Below are 27900 nucleotides of genomic sequence, written 5' to 3' on the forward strand. Positions count from 1 at the left end.
CTAGTGCTCTTTCCTTCAGCCCTCAGCTATTGCTCAGATGAGAAAGGCGGAAGAGGATGGACTTACTTGCTTTCAGGTACCAAGTTTGGGATACAGAGACTCCAAACATTGAGCCTGGGGGATACCAGCAAATCAGAGCTGGTGGTCCTGGGGACTCGGCAGCCATCTGTCTTGTCTTCGTGGGTGCTCATCCACTGGCCCATGTATGGTCTCTGTTGCTTAGAGGGGACAGTGCCCAGGGGATGGCTCAGACCCCAGGACCTGGGTCATGCACCAGGCAGGTGTTTCCCAAAGTTGTTTAACCAGAAGAAGCCTCCCTCAGTCTCCACCTCCCATTCCAACTGGTGATGCAAAGAGATGGTCCTCAGGGGAACGGGCCAGAAAGGACACAGGCTGGCCCCGTTACTTTGTTTTCCCAGGCAAAGGGTCAGGTGGGCACAGCCGGGGGCAAGACTGCCGGGTCCTTTGCTGGTGTCCACCTGCTGTCCTCCCTGGCAGGTAGGCACAGTGGCTGTCCCATCAGCAGGCCTGTGGCCCAAGGATACACCTGCAGATAATTAGTCCCCATCAGGACAGGCCCAAACTGCTGACGATGCAGGAACGGGTGGGCCATGTCACTGCTTTGCAAATGGTGAGCAGTTTCTAAACCGTGGCCCTGGCTGGTAGAGCAGGAGTTTAACTTAAAATTTAACATGGCATATAAATGATGGAGAGACATGGACTCGTTCTCTAATGAGATCTCCATGGGTAGCCGGGAGCATGAGGGCTAGGGTGGAGCAGTACACAGACCAGCCGCCTCCTAGACCCCAGGCTGGCAGTCTAGCTGAGCACCTTGTGAGGAGGGGAGAAGGAGCAGGTGGGGCTGGAAGACTCAGCCCTCCCCTGAAGAGTTCAGAACTGTGTCAACACATCCATGGGCACAGGTGGAATTAAATTAATGCCACATGGTGACATGTAGGCCCATCCTGACAGCTCTCAGGGGTATTCCTTCAAGGTGTTCTAACAGCTCTCACTGGGATCATCAACTGCCCCCAGAGGGTGTTTTGAAAATTTGTGGGAGCTTTTATATGATTGACAGGTGTTATTGGCTTGTGGTGGAACAGTCCCACACAACGAAGAATCTGCCTTTATCCTGCACTATTTTCATGTCCTGCCCAACATTCACATAGGTGGTAGGTGAGAAATCTGCTTGTAATTCTTTAAATCTAGAACGGAACTTCATTTCCATATAAATGTGACCTTGCAATTTCCATGGTCTTAATAAACACTGAATTTTCTAGGAATGCAACTACTGTGTAAACTGAGCAAAGCTTGTACTTTGTTTTATTTGGAACTTTGCCAAGAGTTCCTCACCTGTTGGTAAAATCCCACTCACAGTATGTGAAACACAGTAAGTCTGTGTTCGGGATTGTTGCATTCGCAGTGATTCTGTGCATGGAGCGAGCCCTGGGCTACTCCATTATGTCTTGCAGTTTAGACATGCCGAATACTTACTTATCAAAGTACATAGCAGTTAATTATAAACAATTTCACTTTCATTTCTCCTTTATCTTATAGTTAGGGTATTATTTTGATTTTATTTGAAATTACTTGTGAAGATAGGCTATATTTTTTATGAACTTAATTTCAGGAGAGTAAAGGGGCAATGTAAATATTTGTTATTCCCCAGGGGACACTGGGTGGGACTGAGCAGAGAACCCCAGTGTCAGCACAGCACTACAGTGCCCCATTAGAGGCTGGGGATCTTCTCCTACCGAATCCTCATATGCATGCATCTGATCTACACATGTGTGTCCATGCCTCTGTGTGTATGTCCCTTATATTTTTTCACACTAATGGAATCATACTGAACATATTATTCTACAAATTGTTTATTTGCTTAAAAGTATATCTTAAACATTTATTCATGTCAGCACAGATAGCTCTACTTAATTCTTTTTAATGGTTGCAGAGTAGTTTATTGTGTGAAGGAGCCATAATTTATTTAACCTGCTCCTATTGATAAACACTGAGTTTTTTCCATTTGTTTTTCATTATAAATAATTCTGTCATTATTATATAGATTTAGGTATCACTGTGCATCTGTGTGAATATATCTTGAGATAAAGTCCTTAAAATGCGTATAAAAGTTCTGAGTTAGATGGTAGGTATGTCTATTTAAAATATTGATAGCTACTGACAAATTTCTTTCCAAAATGATTGTACTTATTTATACACCTATGACTGTGTATGGAAATATCTGTTTCTCATATCCTCTCCAACACTGGACCTCAAGAAACATTTCAATCTTTGATAAGCTAATGGGTTTTATTAAAGTATCTCCTGGGAATTCCCTGGTGGTCCAGTGGTTATGACGTGGGCTTTCACTGCTGAGGTCCCAGGTTTAATCCCTGGTCGGGGAACCACAATCCCACAAGCTGCGTGGTGTGGCCAAAAAAAAAGAGTATCTCATGATTATTTTAATTTGTAGTTTTAAAACTATGAGTCAAGTGCATATATTTTCATATGCCATTGGACATCTGTATTTTTTCCTGTTCATTTGCTTTACCTGTCTTTTCTACTGATTTTTTTTCTTATTTGTTTTTTAAAACCTCTTTATATATTAAGGAAATTAGCTTTTTGTCCTTTGTGTTCCACTTTAAAAAAGTTTTTTATTCTTCGTTTTTTTGGGTGTTTTTACATACATATATAAAACGTTTCTGTTTTAAGCAGTCGTTTATATCATTTTTCTTTGTCTTTTGTATTTGGAACGGTTTTTTTTTTTTTGGCCACACAACACGGCTTGTGGGATCTTAGTTCCCCGACCAGGGATTGAACCCAGGCCCTCAGCAGTGAGAGCGCAAAGTCGTAACCACTGGACTGCCAGGGAATTCCCTGGAACAGATTTATAAATTTATTTATTTATTTTTGGCTGCATTGGGTCTTTGTTGCTGCACGCAGGCTTTCTCTAGTTGTAGTGAGCAGGGGCTACTCTTTGTTGTGGTGCGTGGGCTTCTCATTGCAGTAGCTTCTCTTGTTGTGGAGCACTGGCTCTAGGTACACGGGCTTCAGTAGTTGCAGCATATGGGCTCAGTAGTTGTGGTGCACGGGCTTAGTTGTTCCACGGCATGTGGGATCTTCCAAGTCCAGGGCTCAAACCCATGTCCCCTGCATTGGCAGGCAGATTCTTAACCACTCTGCCACCAGGGAAGTCCTCCCTGGAACAGATTTTAAAAGGCCTTCTCCACTCGAAGTTTATTAAAAAATTTCCCTTATTTTTTTTTTTTCTAGTTTTATTATGATTTCATTCTTTAAATTTAAAGTTTTGATCAACCTGGAATTTCTTTTGATATAGAGAATAAGGTATGGATCCAACAGGCCTAACTGTCCCTACACCATTAACTGAATGATTTATCTTTTCTCCACTGATTTGCAATGTTGTATCTGTAAACACCCACATATATTTGGATCTATTTCTGGATGCTCCATGCTGTTCCATTTGTCTATTTACTTCACTTTCAGTAACAGTTTTAATTGTTGTAGCTTTATCATAACATTTTAAAATATGCTATGTTTTACTCATTTCTTTATTTCAGAATTTTTCTAGCTACCTTGAGTGTTTATTTATCCAGTATTTGTGTCATTTTGACAAGTTTTAAAAAGTTGACATTTTGATTGAAAATGCTTTGAATTAATATATTACTTCAGGGGAAATGACATCTTCATGATACTGAGTCTTCCTACCTAAGAACAAGCTATATCTCTCCATTTATTCTTTTATGCTCTTTAGTGGAGTTTTAAAGTTAAGTTTATTCCTCAGCATTCTACCTTTTTTTTTTTTGATGCTATTGTTAATGTTTTCCCCTATTATTTTTCTAGCTAGCTATTGTTTACTTACAAGAAAGCTAATGGTTATATTTATAATATTATACTATTATATAAGTATTATATATTTATAATTAGAGTAATTTTAGTATTTCAACATTAGGCGTAATTCTGACTTTGAGATATTTATATCCTTTTTCTGCTCTGTGATGTGACTTTAAAATAGATTGATCATAATACAAACAAGTCTTTGGTCAAGGGTTTACCTGAAAACCCAGCCCACATCCAGACTTACCTTCTGCAGATCCTGGACAGCTAAACCACCCAGCTGGCTTTTAGCACCAACTTTCTAAATCAGGAGTATTCAACTCAAATTCCTTTCCAGGTTAGGCTTGTAAGATAATGAGAAAGCAGGTGGGCGGGGGCCATATCTCGAGGGGCTGCTGCCACTAAGGCCCCGCCTCCCATGACCATGTGGGAATACGGCCCAGTCTGGCCAGATCTTCTTATTTTTCAAGGGAAGCCGGAGATCCAGATTTATAAATTTTCAATGTTGACTCAAATTTATAAAAAGTCCTACATGGGGCCAACTAACCATATCTGTGGGCTAGATTAGCCCTTTGGGCAGCTGGCCACCAGTTTGCCACGTCAGTAGACAAGAGTCTCGGAAATGCAACTATAGTCTCAGCGTTTACTGGATTATTTTCCATCTAAATAGGCTTGTGCAGATGGTAGAATATGTCTTCCTGTGATTTGTCTAAACCCATGAACCCCAACCCTAATAACAAACCCTCCCTCTGCAGAGCAGTCCCCTCGGGGATCTCATGAGATCCTCACAAGGGCACTGAGAGGTCAGAGACACATCCAAAGTCACAGCAAGGAAGTGACGGCGCCAGGATTAGCCCCCAGATTATCTGTGTGGTAGAGTAGCAGACTGTACTGGCCTGGTGTTCAATTTTACCTCTGCTGCTCACTAGCTGTGATCTCTGGCAAGCTGCCCCAGGCTTCCATTTCCTTGTTTACAAAGTGGATGTGATGTAAGAGTACCCACCTCCCAGGGCTCCCCTAAGGGTAAAACAAGTTCACCTACCAGAACATTTGGTACTCCATAACTACTCAGTAAAGTGACTTATTATTGTTATTAACTAGTTCAGGCTTCTTTCTACCCTACCACAACCCCCTACCCAATTATTTGTACTTCTTTGAAAAGAATAAGGACCCAGGAGACTGAAGGCCGGCTCCAGCTCTCCCCTTTACCCCTTATATTGGGCAAGTCACTGCCCCTCCCTGAGACTTGGTTTCTGCATCTGTAAAATGGGAATGCTGTCAGAGGTCTTGTCACGGACTCTCATGACCCCAGGGGGGAGGATTCATGGGACACCTGTGATGTTAGGAAAAGTTCATTCTGACTGAGGTTTGCCTCCCCCATCCGTGCCCCGTTACTGACACCCCCCCCACCTGCAGGCTCAGCAGCCCTCCAGGCTCTTGCCCCATCTCAGGTAGACAGGGTACCAAGTCACTCTTGCCTCTTAACTGATCTCCACGCAGTGCCCAGATCTACAACCAGAGTCCTGTCTGCTCCTGCCTGAGCCCCACGAGCCCCAGTCTCAGAGCCGGGCCCTCCCTGCCTTCGGGCCTACATGAGGCTGTGAGAGAGCCTGTCTCGTCCGGCCCCCAGCCCCGCCTAAAGTTCTAACCCGAGTCCAGCCCTGTTGCAACTACAGCCCACTCACATTTCTCAGAACCCCTTGTCTCTGTCACTGCTTCCTGTGTCTTGCCTACCAACCTACAGGGACATCCCGCTACCTTAGGCTGGACCTCAAGGCTCTGGCCAAAGTGTGATCCCCAGCCCCTCACTGTCTGTTCATGTGAAGTATCCAAGACTGCCTTCTGCCTGCATGGTCGGACAGCCTCCCGGAGCTGGTGGCTGCGTCTGTCCGTCCAAATTATCCTGGTGCTGCTGGAGCAGGGAGGGGTGTCTGCCGGTCCCGCCCTCCTGGCCCAGCCCCTTCACAGCAGTGAGCCTGACGTGACCAGCCACCATGAGAGGAGTAATAATCGCAACATGTATGGGGTGCTTGTGTGTGCTAGACCAGAGTCTAAGCACCTCATATGTTTACAGCATTAATCCTCACAGCAACACTGTGGGCTGGGTGCTATCACCATATTACAGATTTAAAAACCACAGCCCAGAATTCTTATATAACTTACCCAAGAGTACACAGCTCGTCAATGCCAAGTTCAAACCCAGCAGTGTGCCTCCAGGGCCCAAACTCTTCATCTTTACACTGACAGCTAAAGCAGCTGGTCCCAAGCCTTCCAGAAAGGAAGCCTAAACCTCCTGCCCTTCTTAACTCCATCTCTGCCTGGAAATCTAAAATTCCTGCCAGGAAACCTACAATCTGCCAGGAATCCCACTCATCCTCCAGGCTGATGCCAAACAGGGCTGCCTTTCTCCTGAGAGGGCTAAATCCCAGCGCTCTGAACACTCAGCCCCACCTACAGGGGCCCCGAAATCACCCAGCCCCTCTGACACGAGGCTTCCCTGGCCCCCCTCCCAGCCCATCGTCCGTTTGCCATTTGTTCTCCTCTGGCTTTACCAGAGCGTCTACAACCATGTCTCATCAAAGCCACACCTCCTGGCCCCAGCAGTCCCCTGCCTGACCTGTTCCAGGACCTCATAACCTCATTACGACAAAGATGACCAATCAAGTCCAAAAGCACCGAGAAGCCACTTTCCTCATCACACACACGTCCTTTCTCTCTCTCTCTCTGCCACTCACCCCCCATGCCCCAGGTGCCCTCACCTGTCACAATGGGGTAGGACTGCGGCCCCGGCACGCTGCTCCCGATGTCGGCAGGGGTAGGGCTGGTCAGGTTGGCCTTCATGTCGTCCAGCCCTCCAGCCAGCGAGGCCATGGTGGAATAATCGGCGGTCTGAAAGAGGAAACAAGACAGGCACCTCAGCACTGAGACTCCAAAGCACCCCAGCCAAATGCCACCATCACATTCTGGGCTCAGCCAGCTAACCCATGCCAATGCCAAGGCCCCCAGGGGGCTCACGGACCCCCAGTATTGAGAGGGCAGATTCAGCTCGACAGAACAAGGCAGGTATCGAGAATCAGCAAGTCTCCCCAAGTGAAGAGGTAGACAAGATTCAGTGCAGCTGCACAAGAATTCAAACCTAGCTTCTTTATGGCCTGCAGGTTTCCCTTACCCAGCCCCAGCTAGCCAGAGACAACCATCCTCCTCAATGCAAGGAGGAGGAGAGAGACATCCGTAACCAAAGGCAAGGCAGAAATAAGAGTCTTGTAGACAAGAGGTTGGAAAGAAAGGTTTCTGATTTCTGTGCCCTTAAACCACAGATGCAGAATCACAGAAACAAGGGTTAAAGGGAATTTGGGCCATCACTCAATCCAAATCCTCATTTCACAGATGAGTAAACTGAGGCACAAGGGGAAGAAGGCTTTGTTCAGTGTCAACAGGGTATGGTTCACCATAAACTCCCACCCAAAAGCCAATATATCTAAGCATATGAGTCACAGTTGGCAAGTGTTTTTGAATTCCGGAAGCCTGTAAACACCTGTATGCTGAAAACTGTAGGGTGCGCACATCTGATTTACCAAGTCCACACTAACCATGAGCATTTGGCCCATGAGTCATGCTCCTTTCTTTAAGCCATTTCATGAAATCAGAGCTTGCAATGAGTCATTTCCCTGGCATCCAAACCACTGTCAGAATGGTCTCCAGGCAAGGTTGTGAAGATGCCAACCTTTCTTCCCACTCAAGGATAGACTACGGTATAGGCATGAGTGACAGATCTCTTCCACTCCCCTACTCCCCTGGCCTATCTTCAGTAAAAGAAATATCTGCAAACACCTAAACCAAAGAGTCTAGTTGTGCCAAGCATTGGTGCAGGGAGTTTCCTCTACCACCCTGGCACTGCCAGTGGAGGACACATTACTGTCTGTCCAGGGTTATGTCCTTGGCAGAGAGGGACAGGGAAGCGAGCAGTCTTCTGATAGAAGTTTGCAGGCACCCTGGGTAGGATGATGAGGACTGAGCCACTGGGAGGGAAACCAGAGGAGCCACCAGGCAAGTGGCAGGCAGAGGGGACTCAGGCTCAGGCACGTTCCTGGCACTTTTCTCTGCAAACGAATTAGAAAGTACTGCCAGGGCAGCTCAGATGCCAAGCGGGGTGGATGGCAGCCGTGAGTCCAGGAGGTACTGCAGGCGCAGGCACCCTGAGATGGATTCTTGTCCAGAGCTCCCAGGGCTCTCCACCCGTCTCCGGCAGAGGCTGATTCTGAAACACGCAGAGATGAACACAGGCCCGAAGCCAGCCCAGGTAGGACAAGATGGGGGACAGGCCTCCCCAACATCAGGAATCACTATAAAGCTGCAGTAATTAAGACAGTATGGGACTGGCACAGGCACAGAAAAATAGGCCAATGAAACAGAATCAAGTCCAGAAATGGATCCATGCATATATGGAATCTTGATATATGAGAGAGGTGATGTACAAATCCGCAGGGAAGGATAAGACTCTAATAAAAAATGCAGGGTAACCAGTTATCCATTCAGAAACAAGAGGGAAAAAAGAAATTGGATCTTTACACCAGACACAAAAATCAATTCCAGGTGGATTAGAGACCTAAATGTGAAAGGCAAAGGTATCTAACTAACATGGTCAGCTCTAGGTCCAGCCAAAAATCCTTGGGAACAAGTCTATCCTTCATGGAAAAGGAAATGAGTGGCCCTGGGTTGCTCACACAGAGTTCCTGGTCACTGTGAGGACAGCAGTGGGTCCTGGTCAACCTGCTGCCTTGCTTCAATGCCTCCTCCTCCAGGAAGTCCTTCATGACTACCACTCCCCAGGAAGCAGGAGTCCCAAGTGGTATCAGGACAATAAAAACCATAATCTTCACGACCTTGTCAAAGTTTACATTTATTGATCACTTACTCTGTGGCAGGAGCTTTACCTATATTATCCCATTTAATCCTCACAATTACCCCATGTAGTAGGTTCTGTGTTATTCCTATTTTACAGATGAAGAAACTGAGACTTCTATTATAGAGGGAAAGTGCTTGCCTAATGTCACACGGCTTCCAGGTGCCAGAGCCAGGATACAAACCTGGGTACATCTGACTCCAAAATCTCCACAATTACCCTAATGATTTTCCTATTGTGTTCTAACCCTTTAACAGGTATGAAATCACTTTGCTAGTACCAACCGTTTAAAACAGAAAATAGAGTAGTCTAGAAGAGAAATTTTCTAAGAGTCTCACACATAGAAAGAGTAAATCCTGTTTCATTAATCTTTGTTTCCATATAAGTGGATATGTGTGTACTAGGTGGAGATGACAATATATTTCTTGCTATAGGTCACACCCAGCAGAGTCTTCATTCCATAAAGCAGGGAGCTATTGGGAAAAGGTCACTGTCTAGACTTTATCCTACGCAGAATGGGACTTGGGCACGACATTAGCCCCCTAATTTGCTTAAAAAATTAGGAAGTAAAGCTCAATGGAAGCTCCTCCTTCAGTGCATTGTCGTGTGCAAAGACAGGAGGTCAAGATGCCTCTGTGAGGGTCTCTGGGGTTTCTGGGACCCCGGGGTGAGGACCGCGCCTCCCATTTCCCTATGTTCCTGTGTCCTACTTGGAACATGAGCATAGTGGATGCTTAGCATTTATTGAGCTTTTCTTGTGTGCAAGATGGCACGTGAAGACCAGACATGCTCTCTAACCTTTATCCATAAACCTCAAGGGAAAAGACACGTGGCCCCGAAGCTCCATCCAACAGGGACAAGGGCACAGAGCCATTCATTTACACGGGGCAGGAAGTGGTGAGGAAAGGTTTCTTGGGCAGGCTGTATTTATCTTGGGCCCGAGCAATCCCTGACCCCCAGGCTGAGAAGAGCTGAAGGAACGCTTAGAGGTGAGACAGGAGTGATCCAAAAACAAGGCACATGCCAATAGCTGCAGGAGGAAGAGGTGGAGATGAAAAAGTAGACAAGCTGGGATTCGACTCTGAAGAGCCTGTGCAATGAACACTTGGATGAGCAAATGAATGAATGACCCGTTACCCTCAGGAGAGCCAGGCAGCGTCCTAGCCAAGAGGAGAATCCCTACAGCTCTCCCCACCCCGCTACCAGGCCTGGCCCCCTCCTAGACTCCAGGCTAGGCAGCTGGGTCCACAAGGGAAAGCCTCTGATTCCCAAGAAAACATAGCCAACCTGGGTTTAAGAAAATGGGGAGAGGGTGGCCAATCCTGCCTCTTATTTAATGTCCAGATGGAGGGGACTTTCTGTTATTTGATTTTGTTTTAGTCAATAAATTCAGTATCAAGGTTTGTCCAGTCACTTCAAAAGTTGGCTTTGAATCATCTTCTCAAGACACGAAAATCTTCAACTTGTGTAACACGTGCAGTGGGAGGTCCAAAAACCCAGTTTCCCAACCACCGATGGTTGCCAGAAGGTAAAGTGACCTTTCCTAAAGAGCTGGGGCTCAGGGGACAGCTGGATTCATAAACCAGCTCTCACTGGCCTTTGCCATTTGTGTCTCCCACCGCCCCACCTAACAGGGCTGGCCTTGAGCCCAATCTCTTTCTTTGCTGGGATTCCACAGCTCTTGCTCTGCTCCTGCATGAATCAGGGGATGCTGTCATTTCATTTGCTGTGTAATTATTCCCTAATTTCTCACCACTGTCTGTCCCCCTGAGCTGCCTAGATTTTTAAAGGCAACGGCATTCTCCCCAGTCTCCTGGGATCCCTGGAACCTTATTCCACTGGCTGCTCCTCAGCCACTCCAGGCACTGTCCTACCTCTGCCTGGGAGGCCCATCTCACTCAGCCACTTAAACTCCTACATTGTCCACAAGACCCAGCTCAAATGTCACCTCCTTGGTGCAGCCATTCCTGGGCCCCACATTCCTACCAATAAATCATGATTTCCTTGTCTCTGTTTCCATAATTGGCGTCATTTTGCACAGACCTCTATTTTCATACTTCCCACCACATGTAGTGGCTGTTCGTCTGTCTCCCTCCAGGTTGCCTTGAGAGCATAGAGCATGCAACAGCACCAGGGCCCCCTAAGTGCTTGTTGAATGAATGAATGCATGGTCCAGCAGCATGACATTTTCCACAACATCCAAAAATTAGCTGGGGAGTGTTCAAACAAGAGCTCCAAATAATATGCTAACCTCCCACCTCTACCCTTCATCAAGTCAGGTGATCAGAAAACAGCATCCTTGTCTACCATGAGGTGAAGTCCCTGAGGAAGTGACTTCACTGGTCTGTGACAGAATATCAGGCATTTAACACTGATTAGAGGCAATAAAAGAAAACAGCCATACAAAGAACTTTAAAAAAAAACCAAACAAACTCTAGAGACGTGCCCATTAGAACATTCAAATTCCATGTGAATCTCTCCTATAATTCATTACCAGAAAAAAGTTTTTTCTCCTGACAAATGGTTAATTTGCCTCTGATTGAACAATAGTAACATTGGAAACCACTACATATCCCTCTTTGTCTTGGTTGCCAGGAAAATCAGTCAAATTCAGTGCTCAATCACCACAACTACATCATTGCTGGAGCCTCCTGCAATGCTCTTACTCTTTCCTCTGCACAATTTCTGAACTTTTTTCAGCCTTAACTAACTTAGATATATGTAATTGTTTATTTTGCAGGACAAGTCCTCTTTGAAAATGGAGGCTGGGAGAAGTAGAAAGAGTGACAGAAAAAGAAAACGGGAGGGAAGATCAGGACACGGAAAGAGAAGAGAAGAGAATACATTATTGGTGTCTCTTTTCTTGGTAACAGTGGTATCTATTTCCATATCTCATCATTACTTGGGAAGCCAAGGGCTGAACAGTGGGGTTGTGTTGGTGCACCTATGCCCTTGGGAACATAGCCCCCCATCCTCCCTCCATCAGCCCCCAGCCTCCGACAGCCACAGGCAACAGCTGTGTTCCACATTCCTACTTCTCCAAGCTTTTGGAATTCTTTCTTTGGATGTCATTTTGGGCTTCTGCTCCCTTCCCATCAGGGCTCCCTGGTGCTGTCCTTGACTATGACCCAGGAAGGGAAATGAACAAGGTCAGCAATTCACAGAGCATCCACTCCAATGCAACCAATTGGGATAAAACTTCTCCACCAACTCACATGAAAAGATGTTCAACGTCGCTAACTATTAGAGAAATGCAAATCAAAACTACAATTAGATATCACCTCACACCAGTCAGAATGGCCATATCATCAAAAAATCTACAAACAATAAACGCTGGAGAGGGTGTGGAGAGAAGGGAACCCTCTTACACTGTTGGTGGGAACGTAAATTGGTACAGTCACTATGGAGAATAGTAGGGAGGTTCCTTAAAAAACTAAAAATAGAGCTACCATATGACCCTGCAATTCCACTCCTGGGCATATATCTGGAGAAAAACATGGTCCAAAATGATACATGCACCCCAATGTTCATTGCAGCACTGTTTACAATAGCCAGGACATGGAAGAAACCTAAATGTTCATCGACAGATGAATGGATAAAGAAGATGTGGTACATATATACAATGGAATATACTCAGCCATTAAAAAGAATGAAATAATGCCATTTGCAGCAACATGGATGGACCTAGAGATTGTCACACTCAGTATAGTAAGTCAGACAGAGAAAGACAAATATCAGTATATCACGGAATCTAAAAAAAACCTACACAAATGAACTTATTTACAAAACAGAAACAGACGCACAGACTTAGAGAATGAATTTATGGTTACCAGGAGAGAAGGGTGAGGGGGAGGGATAGACTGGGAGTTTGGGATTGACATGTACACACTGCTATATTTAATATGGATAACCAACAAGGACCTACTGTATAGCACAGCGAAGTGTGCTCAATATTATGTAACAACCTAAATGGGAAAAGAATTTGAAAAAGAATAGACACCTGTATATGAATAACTGAATCACTTTGCTGTACACCTGAAACTAACACAACGTTGTTAATCAACTATACTCCAATATAAAACAAAAAGTTTTTTTTTAAAAAAAGATAGGCAATCATCCGTCAAGCATAGTTTAGATGGGTGGGTTCCACATTTTGTTTGCCTCAATTAAAAAAAAAACCAAAAACTTCTCTGCCTACTGCCACAAACTCCTGGGAGGCCTCAAGTTCAAGCACTGGCAGGTATGCACACCCTCCTCTCAGACACCATGCTCCGGATAACAAACCGTCTTGCACTCTCAAATGTCTGAGCTAGAAGGATGCTCAGGGTCATCTTTCCCAACCTGGAAAAACTGATTCAGGGAGGGGAATGGACTTCCTTAGCTAATTTTTATCTGCATCATTTATAGCGGTTGATCCCGTGGTAGAAAGAACAGTGAACTAGGAGCAATAACACGGGGTTCCTGCCCCAGCTCTGCTTCTTTCTCACCTGTGTGACCTCAGGCAAGCTGGGCCAGCTCTCTGAGCCTCATTTTCCTTATTAATAAAATGAGATTTAAGTCTAACCCCTTGCTGCCTGCCTGCCGAGGCGATTGTGAAAATCTGAAAGATAAGGCGAGGGATCACACTTCGGAAACTACACAGCATGAAGTGTCAAGGAATCCTAGCAGGGACTCAAGGAGGCGCGTGCCCCAGGAAAGTGTGTGCTGGGTGTCATTTGGGTCCCTAGGAAATTACCTGGAAAAGGACTGCCTGGGGCTGCACCAAGTATTGTCTCATCAGCACGGGGCACCACTGCCATAGCATGGAGGAGAAAAGAAACACAGACACGTGAGAAGGAGGGCAGCACGAAGCAGGGCAGTGCAGGGGGACAGGCTGGAGGGCTGGCTGCCTCAACTGGCCACTTGGGGCCACAAGGCTTCCCCGTCACCTGCTGAGCTCCTCCAGGCTCACCGTTGGGCCAGAGGTAGCCCTCGAGAGCTGGGCCAGAGGCCAACCACTCCCATCCTGAGGGACCAGACACCTGCCCCCTACACACCTACCCAGAGGAGGACAGAAGCTGGAGTAGGGGAGGCGTGTCCCCAGGGCCTGGACTGATGACAGGCAGGAGTGTGGCTGAGGAAGCCCACCAGCCCTAGGGACAGGAGGACGGGGTTCAAGTCTGACACAGCCAAGTTTGTGCTGTGTGGAACCAGGCCAGGCACCTCAGTTCTTGGCTCCTTTTCTCATTTGTAATGTGGGGATATATGACCTACCTCACAGGGTCGTGAGAAGGCACACAGGGAGTGATAAGAAAGTCAAGTCCTGAGGGCAAGCCTTTTTGTTCTCATTTTTTTAGTCCTCAGGGCCAATATACCAGTGAGTTTATCAACATCAATATCCCAGTGTGATTTTGCAAGATGTTATCATTGGGGGAAACTAGATAAGGGTATATGGAATCCCTCTGTATTATTGCTTTTAGTACTGCATGTGAATGTACAATTATCTCAAAATAAAAAGTTTAATTTTAAAGAGTTAGAAAACAAAAAACAATTAGGTTTTAGCATTGCATCTCCACTAAACCAAATAAAGATGAATCAAACTTGAAAAAAATGTTTGCTGAAAGGAGGGACTACGAATAACGCCTGCAAAAAAGTACCCCACAATCTACAAAGGGCTACTGTCAGCATTATCTGAGGGGAAGAACTGCCAAGAATTCTGAATGGCCTCCCTCTTCCAGGAAGCCCTCCTGGATTTCCCCTCCTCTGTGCTCCTAGAACCCCAAAGTGGGCACATCCCTACCACTGCACTTAACACTCTGCATTGTATACTTAATTGCTCAGGGTTCTCATTCCCCAACTACAGTGTGAACTTCATGAGGATAGGGCTGTGTCTCCCTCATCTTTGTGACAGCAGCTCCTGGCCCAGTGCCCAGCTCTGAACAGATGTGACATAAATGCCTGTGGAACCAAATGAACAGGGACAGGTACTGTGGCCTGGCTCTGCCAACAGCATCATAGGTGCTTCCTAGGGTCACTGAGAGGGTAAGTGATGGCAAAGTGCTTTTATTCATCAGAAAGTACCCTAGGCATGAATGAGACATACTTGTTATTCATTTGGTTCTCCAGAACTGTGCCCATGCCTGGGTCAACATGGTCTGCAGTGGAATCAAGGGGCTTCCAAGAAGAGATTTGCAAGGTTTAACTGACTCATCTCTCCCTATTCTGTTTACAGTCTGGCAGGCGCCCCTCCAGCCCACCCCCAGACACACTTCCAGGTGGTGTGGGACAGCAGGGGAAGCCCCAGAGAGGAGACTGAAATCAGGTGTTGTGGTTTCTGTCCGGGAGAAACTTTTCGAGAAATGACTAATCCGGAGGCCCCCTTCTCCCGCCCTAGCCACTTAGAGAATCTTAGGGAGCCCCAAATCTCAGGGCCCAAAGGAGCTCAGGGGTTATGGAGGCTGATCTTTAGCTGATGCTCGAAACTCACTGGTGACAGGAAACTCACTACTTCCTGAGGCAGCCGCTTGGTGGCCACACAGCTCTGGCTACAACAAAGTGCTAAGGCCTCCCCACGTTGGTCTTGAGTGTGCTCTCTGGGGCCCCAGTTCCAAAGAATGTCCTCTCGGGGCCTAAGAAGCCTGCTTCTGCTTTTTTTGTTGCCTCATCACCTGGTTAACTCATGCTCTTCTCACAGTCAATGCAGAGCTCACCACAAGCGCTTGTGAAATGGAAAGTGATTTTGTAGATGATTTTTTCAAGTATTCATTCTCCCCCACCCCTAACCAGCATGCTAGTTGTAAGCGAATGTTCTGTGCTGGTAAACCTTCCCTGGCTCCTCACTGCCTCCAGGTAATGTTGACCCAAACCATACAGGCCCCAATCCAAATCCCAACCTACTTTTCCAGGTTCAACTCAGATCTACCTACTTCCCAAACGGCACCCTCTACTCCAGCCACACCACACACACGAACTCCTGAGCGCCCCAGTCCCTCCACTCAATGCCTTTGCTCATGTTGTTTCCATCCTCACCCCAGTCCAAATCTTGTCCTCTAAGGCCCACTTCCAATGCCATCTCCTCCTGGATGCTTTCCATAAATCTCTTTGGTTGAAACAAATCATTCCCTTCTCTGAATTCCCCTGGCATTTTCCCCACGCCTCATCTAGGACGTTTGTCCCCTGCTACTTGATTCCAGTCATCTGGCAGCATGTCTGCTCTCCCTCTGAGACGAGGAGGCTCCTTCGGGCAGCCTGATCTGAACCTGGGTCCCACCAGTAGGCCTGGGCAGGACATATCCTGAGTGAAGCTGAGAAGGGAGACAGGGAAGGAGCAAAGGAATCTGGGGCCCACCCTGAACCTCAAGAAATCTGTAAGAAAAGCAGGGAGAGTAAGGCCCTGGGCTCGGAGCATTCCGGCTCTTGTCCTCCCCCAATGCAAGAGAAGAAATGACAAAGCTTGGAGCACAGAGTTCCACTTCCAGAGGACAAGAGCTGGGACCCAGCAGCCAAGGCCCCCTGAATGATAAGAAGATGCAGGGGGGTGGGTGGTAGACTCGTGTGGAGGAGGGAGGGGAGGACTCCCTGTTTGGGAAGCCCCAGGGTCTGCTCAGACTCTGCCATCCAGATCCTGATGTAGAGAAGAGGAGGGAGATTTCCGAAAACGAAGCTCTATCTTGGAGCAGGCAAATTCCACCAGCTTCTTCCAGGCAGTTCATGGTGGGGCCTAGCTGTTCCATCCTGCTACAGGGAAGGGAAAAGGGCAGGGAGACCCACTACCCCCAAAGGAATGCAAGCCTCCTGGCTACCTAGGGGCCTGAAAGGGGGCATGCAAAGGGAGGTCCCCCATCCTGGTACAGGATTGGGGAGCATCCCAGGATGCTCATAGCTCATTTTCTTTTGGACTTATTTCCCCACTGTGGGAAGACAGAAAGGCTATCCTGGGGCCATGAAGAAATGAAAAGACTTCCCTCTGTACTGCAAGATCAATAGGATGGGGGCAGGGAGGTGAACCTGGATGTCCCTCCCCGCCACCTCTGCCCTGTTACCGCTGAGTGGTGACACGCATGTGTGCACACACACACACACACGTACACACTCACATATACACACTCCTCAGTCCAAAGGCCACCTCTCTGCCCCTTCTGCTCCCCATCAGAAAGAACTTTCTAACAGGCAACATTCTGAAAAGGCAAACAGGCAGCCTCGGGAGGGTGTGCCCTCTTTGTCACCAAAGTTTGCTAGAGCCAAACAGACACCGTGCAAGAGAAATACCAGAACAAGAAGGCTGAGAGGACCAGGCCTCTCACGGCTATTTCAGACTCCAATTCAGACGTCTCTACCAGTTCTCATCTAAACCCTCAGACACAGAATAAGTCAGGAGTACTTGCATTTCTTGGATGCTTACTACACACCAGCTAGGTGTTCTAGGTGTTAAAATCTATTAATTTATTTAATCTTACAACGACCATACGGGGTAAGTATTATTATTCCCGCTTTACAGAGGATGAAAATGAGGCACAAGGGGCCAAAATAATGTGTCTGAATCACCCCCCAGCAGCGCAACTCCAAGTCTGAGATCCTGAACGCCACCAGACACCACTGTCATCAACTCTATCCTGGTACGAATGAGAAAACTGAGAATGGGGAGTGGAGTGAGCTGCTCAGGGGCTGTTAAGACTCAGGTCCTGTCTGATGCCAAAGTCTGTGTTCTTCACCACGACTCCACAGTGCCTCGCGCTGGGCCCAGGAGAGGGAGACCGACTGCTAGGCCAGGAGCATCTTCATAGGCTTCACAGCCTCCTCAGACACCTACCTGCTCCTGACTCTCTACCTGTGACAAGGCCGGTCCTTCTCCCTGAGTGCCCTTTCCTTTCCTCTCCTTCAATCTTGTCCCTCCACCCCTTCACGTCCCGGCTCTAGAATGACCTCCAGTATGAAATGTTTCCAGGTGGGTTCGGCCAGTGATGGTATGAACCTCGTCATTTATTCTCCCCACTTAGTCGCAGAGGGCAGCCTAAATGATCAACTCAGAGGACAGCTGTGCTCAGACTGATGTCAGTGTTAGCAAGTAATCTTAATATTCGTGGGAAACAACAGAGAAATAAAGGAAAACGTGACATTGTTAGCACTGTTAACAGAAAAATCAGGCACCGGACTGTTTGCTTGGTTCAAGCGCTGTGTTCTCTATTGAAGGCAACATTCTGGTTTTAGAAAGATGAGAAACTAAAGGAAGGAGACACTAGGCTTAGATTTGAGCTCTTATGTGTAAGCCCAAATTTTAGCTAATGTAAATAAGAGACAAAACTAGCACAATAACAATGGTGTTTCTGTTTATATGCCTCTTTATCAAGATTAACTTAAGAGCCTTTGCTTTTAATTACTGAAAATATGTTTGCATTTTGCAGTCGTGTCAATTTCATGAATCTTGCATTTCATACCTGGAAAGAAAGCATAATAACCATTCTTTGTGCTAATACCTATAATTTATTTGAACAAGGAAGCCATTGGCCTTGAGACTGGTCATGTAAACAAATACACTTCGGAAGGCTTGGTTTGAGCTTGATTTTTAACAGTTCCTTTCCCTCTCTCGCTCTCTCTCACACACACACACACACACATACACACACACACACATACACGTTAACTTTAGCCTCCTGGTTTTATTTCCTTCACCTCTCAACCACAAATCAAACCTCAAATAATATAAAACTGCTGGCTAGAAAGAGGCTTCCCACAAATAAACAAAAGCTTTCAAGCCAAAGGCAGAGACGTACACATCTCCCCATCCAACCATCTCCACCTCCTCTGCCTGCTCCAACATAACAGCCTTTCTCTGCCCAACTGCCCAGGAAAACCCTGAAATCTCTCATTTTCATTTCCAGGAGAGGAAGAGTTTGATCCCTCACATAAAAAGAAAAGTTCAGTAATAACAGTAAGCTGGGAAAACCCAAGCAGACTTTTCCCTGCCACCCATGTCAAGCTCACAAAGAGAAAAAAAATCACATCATCCGACATGGTTGGGAGACTTTAATCCAAAGCACTGCTAATTAATATCCCCGGCTTTCCAGAAGCCAGTGCCACATACAGCTGCGAGGGCAACAAGGCTGTTCTCCCTTCAATTTTATGGCAAGAACATTTTCATTACAAAGCCTCCTCCCAGACCCTCCTCTCTCACCAGATTAGCCGAGAAGGAAGCGGATGATCTATGTATCAGAACTCCTTCTCTCCCCATTAATTTTATTATTTATAACCCATTTTACAAGTTTATTGGTGCAACTCACTGTGCATCTGGCCAGAGCCCTCTGACAAAAAGTGGTATCTTCCTGCATCTTCTACTCAGGGGGAGTTTATGAATTGGTCACCAGAATGTGCCAACTTTTTGAAATTTGCCTTGGAGAGGGAGCTGACTCTAGTGGCATTGCCTGCTACCCCGCACAAACATACCGTTTTTAAAGACGAATGTTGGAGGTTCTAAACTCACTCATTTGTGAAATGTAGGTGTACTTGATGGCTTAGCATGAGCTCTGGGTGCTCCCCCAAGGACCCCCTAAAACCCTGGGGAAGTCCTACATGGCCCCAACCAAACCAAGCATCCCCAGCTGTTCCAGCAGAGTTTACTCATTTTTTAACCCAAACTGCCAGACCACGGACAGGCCTGGAGAGGCCACGTGTCCTACCATTTTAATCTGAAACCCCACGTGCTCAAAGCTGTCTCTTTCCAGACTCCTAGAGGGACTCCAAATCCAATCTAAATGTCTTGAATTCACCTGTTTGTCTTTTATACATATAAATAGCTGCATTTCCATTCTCTCTTTGTTTCTCATTTTCATTTGGTTCTAATATCTGCATGTAAATGTCGGAAAATAGCATCTGTAATTGGAGATTATGAAGTATGGCCAGCTCCTGACAGGCTGCTAAGGAAGATGGATTATCCTCATTTTTCTGTAAATTTTGTCAATTTTGGAATTCATAAGCTATCAACACTGATCAAAATGGGACTTCACAGCTGTGTCAAAAAAAAAGAGAGAGAACAAGAGAGAGCGAGCGAGCTCTGGAAGGCAGGCGGGTGTGCGCAGGGGCCAGGCGGCAGGCAGCCGTGGTGTTGGCGCATCAGATTGGATGCCGGGTATCATCGGCGGCCACCCTCCTCCCTGTGCCCTCCCCTCCACGGTGGCAGCTCACTGCGCAAGGGCCAACCTGGAAATCGGAGTGGGGCTGCCTAGTCCCCTGGCTAAATCAAATAGCTAAATCACACTACTGGAAGGCCACAAATCCTCCAAGGCACCCACTCAAACCCGAGGCTTAATTTATTGCCCGGCACAGCCTTCCTTATTTATCCGAGGAGTCTGCAGGCTCCCTCAGCACGGGCCTCCGAGATGTTCTACTCCTTCCAGACCATCACGGCCCACTTGAGGCAATTGTGTTGGCCTCTCTCTCTCAATTTTCCCATTACTGGGAGTAAGTACTGTTGGGACTCTGTAATAGCCCGACTGCAGCCCATATCAATAACAGATGAGGTTTAATCGTCCAACACAAAAATTATTTAGGCGCAGTAAGGACATTCAATGTCATTTGCATAATGGCATTTCTATCGCACGCACCTAACCCGTCTTGCATAAACAAGGCCTTGGGACCATAAATAATAATAAATCATGACGTCTGCAAGCCTCTTGTGGTAATAGGAGCCACTCTTTGTGGAAATTATTTCAGCAGGAAATGGGCACTGTAATTTTAAAGACATGTGGCGAGGACAGGTGCAGTAAATCACGCCTGCGCACGAGCCTCAGGAGCAGCCGGGGACCTGCCCCAAGCCCACAGCGACATCCCTGGGCAACTGGAAGAGCGGGCGGGTCTTGAGGGGGAAACATCTGGGGCCTCTAGAACGGACAGGTGAGCGTGCCACTGCTCCAGGAAACTGCGAGAAGGCAGGACGCTCAGAGCCCAGCACAGGGAGAATGGGCTTTGGACCCAAAGAAGCACCCAGGCCTCAGGTCAGAAACTGTCTTTGTTCCAGGAGAATGGAAGCTCCATGAGAGCAGTGATTTTTGGTTTTTTGTCGGCTCTGTTCCCTGCTGTACCTACAGTAATGCCTGGCGCCCGTCAGGTGTTTGGGAAATACCCTAAAGACATGCAATGAGAGGAGAAGATCCTGGGCTCAGGTAGTGAGTGGATGAGAAGAGCCCTGAAAACAGGTTAAGGTGAGACAGACGGAGGCACAGCCCAGGGGAATTAAGGCAGGACGAGGCACAGAAGCACAGGTACTGCTGATCTGTGAATGACAGAGTGAAAATGTCCAATAAACTCTAAGTCGTATTGCAAAGCAGCTGTGGGGTAAGAGAAAGGCACAGATGGGGGATGGCTAGCACAGCGGCAAAGACTGCAGGTCCAGGAGGCAGACACAGCTGAGTAAGAATCCCAGCTCAATGCATCTCGACTGACTGCCCCTCCCCTCCGCACCCCAGCTTTCTCATCTGTCGAGCGAGCCTAATAACAGTACAGGCGGTACTGTACGGTACTCGGTATCTGCGAGTTCTGCATCCACGGGTACAGAGGGCCGACTGCAAGGGGCTTGAGCATCCTGGGATTTGGGTATCTGCAGGCAACCTGGAACCAATCTCCCGAGGATACCGAGCGATGACTGTACTCAGCTCACGGAGTTGTTCTGAGGGTTAAATGAGATAATGTGTGCAAAGTAACCAGCGCTTGATCAAGCTTTGCTGTCATTGTGATTGGTACAACTGCTGTTATCTATCCTTCAGGAAGCAACAGCAGAGAGTTCAAGTACAACTCCGCCTCTTACTGGCTGTGGGCCTCAGTTACCTCTGGTCTGTCCAAGACGAGCATGTTAAGACAGTCCCTACCTACCTCCCAGAGCTGCTATGACAGTCAAATGAGGTGGTGCCATGAAGCTCCTTGTTAGTATAACGTGCTGTCTGCACGGGAAGGATGAACATTAACATTCCTCATGAGTGCATGCAAAGAACGTGTGGGAGATTTCCCTACACCTGCCCCCTGTCATCTCCAGCCACCCCTGGCAGCACACTCAAAAGTTTGTTCTTTCCAGAAAAGTCCTGAGAGGATACACACTAAGGCAACCACAGTGTTGCCTCTGGGAGGGAGAAGAGGGACTGAGACTGGAGCTGTTAGTTTAAGCCTTATCTGTAATGTGTTAATTGTACTGGAAGAGAAGTAGTACTTGAGTCATTGGGATTTTTAAAGCTGATGGAGTTTCATACCTCTATGCCCTGGCACACCCTATTCCCTCTACTGGAATACCAAAAGCAACGAACATGCTGATGGAACGGCAAAAAGGTGCCAACCCAATGATTTAACAACAACACCCAAGTTTCTCACCCAAAGGAACTGAGAGAAACAGCATGACATCATTTCTCCATCAAGTGTGGCTTTCCAGCTCAGGAGGCCTGGGCTGTGGGCTGTGCTGGCCCACAGAATGATGTAAATCACAGGCACCCACAATCTCTTGGGGGGTAGATGGCTCTGGCACCTGCAGTGCCACCTTCAGCTTACACATTGACCTCACCCTTGCCAAAATGAGAAAACTGCTCAGAGCCAAATAAGGTCTGGAGTTTAGTTATTAGTATTGTACCAATGTTAGTTTCTTAGCTTTGACAAATGGATTGTGGTTATATGACGTTAACAATAGGGGAAACTGGGTGAGAAGTATGTGAGAACTTTCTGTACTATCTTTGCAACTTTTCTGTAAATTTTAAATTGCTCCAAAATAAAAAGTATATGTAAAAAAAGAAAAAAAAAAAAGCAGCCAGACTACACTCATAATAAGAGAAAAGCCCAGTAAAACCACAGTGTACCCTTTTTGATCTGTCAGATTAGCAATGATTCAAGGGGTTGACCCTGCACTGGGTGGGCAAATGGGGAAAATAGGTCTTCTCACTTCAGGGAGGAACATCTTTGGAGAGCAAGGGCTCTATCTTTCAAAATTCACAATGCACACACACGGATCCAGCCATTCCAGTTCTGGGAGTTTATCCTGCAGGTATAGTCTCATAGCGACAAGGATGCTCACTGCAGCCTTTATTTATTTATTTTTATTTGGCTGCATCATGAGGCTTGCGGGATCTTAGTTCCCCAACCAGGGATCGAACCTGTTCCCCCTGCAGTGGAAGTGAAAAGTCCTAACCACTGGACCGCCAGGGAATTCCCACTGCATACTTTTTTTGAAAAAGAAAAAGGTTGGAAGCAACCAACAGGAGCCTTGTTAAATAAGTTATGATACCCCCCCATATAATGGAATACTTTGTAGCTGTTAAAAAGAATGAAGCAGCACTCTATCCATGTGAAACAATTGCCAATAAATATTTGTTATGGAAAAGAACAAAAATAGAACAATGGGAGGGGAGTTTTATGTATGTGTGTGTGTATGTGTACATATATATATATACACATACACATAAATATACACATATATATGTGTGCATATATATATATATATATACACACACATACACATAAATACAGACATATACCTTACCCTCACCAAAGTATTATATGTAAATCTCTAAAGAATACAGAAGAAACTGCTAAGAGTGGTTGCCTCCCAGGAGGGGAACTGGGTAGCAGGGAGAAAAGGAGTCAGGAGGAGACTTACTTTTCACTGTGTACATTTGATATTGTCTGAAATTTTTACCATTTGCATGTACTACCTATTAACATTTTTTGAATAAAAAAATAAAGAGTGTTGGTCAGGTAAGTGGCAATGAGCACGGGCTGCCTGGACTTGACCAGGGCCATGGCTGTGCCCATGGGCACCTCAGGACCCCATCTGTCTTAAAGGGTGCCCCGCACACCTCTGCATCACCCAGTCTGTCCGGCATGAGTCTCCGGGCAGCGAACTCAGCAGCTGGTGGCCAGATGTATGAATTCCTGTGCCCACCTGTGTGTCTAGAACCCTGCCCCACTCCTCAGCTCAGGGAAGGACTGAGGCCCTCCTGCATCAGACCCGCAGCTGCAGACAGTGTCTGAGCTGGAAAAGATGTGGGGTATCCCCATTCATCAATTTTCAGATGGAAAGTTGAAGCCTGGTGTGGGAAAAAAAACTTGCTCACTGCAGAGAAGTAAGTTGGCCCAAATCAGAGCTCAGGTTTCAGGAAAAGCAACACTTGCCATTGGGAGCAGGAAAGAAACAGGAGCCATTTCTCTGGCTCTCAATTGCTTCATTGGCAAGATGGGAATAAGAATGTCTGTCTGCCCTTTGTATCCCAAAAGTGTGAACAGGGATCAAATAAGGTCACCGGTAGGAAAGCAGTCAGGAAACTTCTGAGCACCTTACATGGATAGAATCCCCCGCTGATGTGCTTGCTGGGTGGGCCCTGAAGAAGATCCAGGATGGGTACATTTACAAACCCCTGCTAGGTTACAAGTGTTGTGCTTAGATGCTGACACAGCTTTTTTTTAAAATTTATTTTATTTATTTATTTTTATAAATAAAAACTATATTTATATTTTTTATAAATATATAAAATTTGGCTGCGTTGGGTCTTCGTTACTGTGTGCGGGCTTTCTCTAGTTGCGGCGAGCGGGAGCTACTCTTCGTTGCGGTGCCAGGGCTTCTCACTGCAGTGGCTTCTCTTGTTGTGGAGCACGGGCTCTAGGTGCGCGGGCTTTAGTAGTTGTGGCACGTGGGCTCAGTAGTTGTGGCTCGCAGGCTCCAGAGCGCAGGCTCAGTAGTTGTGGCGCACGGGCTTAGCTGCTCCACGGCATGTGGGATCTTCCCGGACCAGGGCTCGGACCCGTGTCCCCTGCATTGGCAGGCGGATTCTTAATCACTGAAACACCAGGCAAGCCTGGCACAGCTTTTATGTTGAGCTTTGCTCCAACTCAATCAGAGAGGTACTGTCATTTTTACTCTTCCTTTGTGCAGATGCAGAAACTGAGGCACAGGGAGATGAAGTGAATTTCCCGTGATCACACAATTAATAGAACTGTAACCTAGATCATGCAGCCACAAATGCTGATGCTGGAGGCTGAGCTTTTCGCAGGGATGCTGCTAGCAGTAGTGCAAACGGGCTTTCTTCCCAAGGTGCATGGGTACCATAGCACCAGTTACCATGAAAGGCTATGGCCAACGGGCAGGGTCTCATGGCCGGTCAGCTACCTTCAGCACGACCAATTCTATCCCAGGAAGGCTGCAAAATGTGGACCACCCACTGACCCTCCTCTCCCAGCCGCCTCCTCTGCGCCCAGCCCTCAGTTTCCCCTACACAGAGACTCCTCTGTCTTAGCTTACTCTCCCCCGGTGCTCACCCCATCTCAGCCAAATCCATGTATTCTTCTCCAGCTCAGACCCACCATCCCCACCTCAACCACTTCGCACCCTTGTCTCCCCATTTCCTGTGACATGAACAGGATCGTCTTGCCTGGTGGCTCTCTGGTCTGTCTGCAGGACGACTGAATGAATATACCTCCCAGGGACATTACCTGACATGGGTGCAGTCCGAGGGGGCAGCTGCAGCAGAGGGAGGGGGTCTGAGGTGCCCAGATCCCCCCCAGTCTTATGGCTGGCTCCTAGCATCCCACAGGCATTAGCTCCAATTCATTTCCCATCCTTTCCTATCTCTCATTTTAACTGGCTATGCCCAGCCGCCAGAACATGAGCCTGGAGTTTTACCACCCAACATTTCTTTTGAAAAGCAGAACTTTGTGGTGAGATAAAACTGATCTTACTCGCTTAGTTCAACTCGACTGAAGACAATGCTGAGGATTTGTGGGTTAGTTCGACATTCACACAAGCACAGAAGAGCCACATCTTTGCAAGCTATTTAATACCCAAAAAGAAGGCCTAGGGATCTCTGTGTCAGGATTCAGAGTAAAATAATATGGCAAGAGAATTTTCATATTAAAATCAGAAAAGATACATGAAAGACTTTGAGAAGAATAGACGAGAGTCCAAACAAGTGTGCCTATTAGCAATTGTTGTATTAACTTTATTTATTCGTTCACTCATTCTTTCATACCTCATCACTTTCCAGAAGAGATTTACAGCAGCTCACAATGGGGAAAAAAAAAAAAAAAAATACGAGGAGGCGGGGAAAGGCAGAAAGGAAAGCAAGAGGAGAGCGTAGAATGGAACCAACAATAGTCAACTGGAGCCACCAGTGAGCACATAAGACCTGCCCAAGTGGGCCCTGCACTGCACAGGGACCCTCGCATAGACCATCACACAGTCCTAGGAGGCAAGCCCTCATTACCCACATTTTGTAGATGAAGGAACTGAGGCTTAGCAAGGCCAAGGAACCTGCCTGAGACCACGCAGCTGACAGACAACAGAGTTGGGAATGAACCCAGGCAGTGTGGCTCCAGAGCCCACACTCTCAAACACCACACAATCCACACCATCAAAGCCAAGACTGGGGCTGGAGGCTTATGAACTTGCTACAAGGAGGGACCATGTCCAGCCCTCCTTGTTGCCACCTGGAGAAGAGGAACCTGGTGTGTTACTTCACAGAGTCCGTGAGATGCAAACTGTCCATTGCTCACAGGTTCTCACTGCTTTCAGACTAGGAAGGGGTTCTCCCCAGGCCCTCCCTAAAGAGCAGGCTGAGAAATTGTGAATTCCTCCAGACCCAGGGATGATGAACGCAGGTTGTTTCTTAGGGTGTCCCTCATGCAGGTTCAGGCATCACCCTCAGCTCAGTAAAAGTAACTCTAAGGGGATCACACAGGTAGTTCAGTGACTCAGTTGAATGGCCCGATCTGGGAATCATTTTAGAATAAATGAAAGACTCATCGATTATATGTTCTCCAAGCAATCATCCCTATATATTTTTTCTCTGAACCAAACTGAAAATAATGAGAAGTTTTTGATTCTAACAAGTGGCAGGAGGGAAGCTCCTCTGTGCGCACAGTTCAATGTTGACCCAGCTGGCAGCTGACACCCTCTTATGAACACTGAGGGGCCTGGTAGGAACCTGGGGCTGAAGTCTCAGAGGTAAGCAGAGAAGCTACCTGCCGCAGGGACAGGAATCTCCTTAGAAAATTGTTTTGGATCCACTCCAACACAGAGATATCTCGATGGCGGAGACCCCGGAGTTCTCCTCCACTTAGCGCTGTCACAAGGCTTATGGCCCAGAAGATATTTGGGGCAGGTGTAGCCACTCCCATCTCTGTCATTAAAAAACAAAGGAAATAAAACTCCCTTTGGACAACTAGCTTTGATCAATGCCACTTCTATTACCTTCTAGGATGAAATCAATTCCAAGATAACCAAAGCAAGTAGCTTGTTAAAAGGGATTGTTATTTATAAATCTGTTCAAACATGGGAAACAGGTCCTAAAAACAGTAACTTTTATTTTAGAATACTTGGCCTACAGCCCGTTCTTTCAGGCAAGTTGGATCAGCTGGTCCAATTGTCTGGGCAACTCTTGAAGACAGAAGAGCCTGTTTTCAAATCCCAGTACCACCGCCCACCAGCTGCGTGGCCTTGCGAAAGTTACTTAGTCATTCTGTTCCTCAGTTTCCTCATCTGTAAAATTAAGATAATAGAGGTCCCCACCTCACAGGGCTGCTGAAGGGATTAGATGTGTTAACTGGATAACAGAAGGGGAAACTAGGTGTTGGTGATGGGTCACAGGCTCACCAGGCTCTTTGGGGTTGGAGTCCATTTTAGGATATTAGGAAGTCACTGGTGAGCTATGAGGCGTCCCCAGGAGACACCTGAGACAACTGATTACCAATAGGCAAGTCCCCAACAGAATCTGAAAGCCCCACAGCCCCCTTTCTGTTTCTCAGCTCCTAACCTCCCAAACCACAAAGAATAAACGATGTCAGCCATGCCCAGAGCCAAAACAGGAGGGAAACGGTTACCTAAATGTCCCTTCCAAAGAGGATCAGAAGCCCAGAAAAAAGTTTAGTAGCAAGAGAATCTATAGTGCTGTCCACAGGGCAGAGACAGCACAGGATTTCTCCAGATTTATTCCATGTGCTATAATTTAACAGCCAGATGCTGTTCATAAATGAATTCGTTGAGAACAATCTGTATAAATTAATACACTTACTCCTAAAAGAGTGTCCCGCAGGGGAGCAATACTCCCCTTCCCAGCAGCTCCAGACGCAGCCCTATCCGCCCCGCCACCAATCCTCACACCACAACATCCAAAAGTGATGAGCGCTTAAGTTGAAAAGACAAAAATCAC

General features: G+C 46.8%; 1 protein-coding gene across 1 annotated transcript in view; it reads right to left on the reverse strand.

The window, feature by feature from the left end:
• Positions 1–27900, reverse strand: part of PAX5 (paired box 5) — a 185388-nt gene that overhangs the window by 72700 nt on the left and 84788 nt on the right. The window contains exon 7 of the mRNA XM_082402370.1: positions 6612–6741. Within this exon, the coding sequence (XP_082258496.1) occupies positions 6612–6741 (130 nt within the window). The remainder of the gene's footprint in view (positions 1–6611; positions 6742–27900) is intronic.

The sequence above is a fragment of the Balaenoptera borealis genome (genome assembly GCF_965194805.1).
Source record: "Balaenoptera borealis genome assembly, chromosome: 8".
NCBI lineage: Eukaryota > Metazoa > Chordata > Mammalia > Artiodactyla > Balaenopteridae > Balaenoptera > Balaenoptera borealis.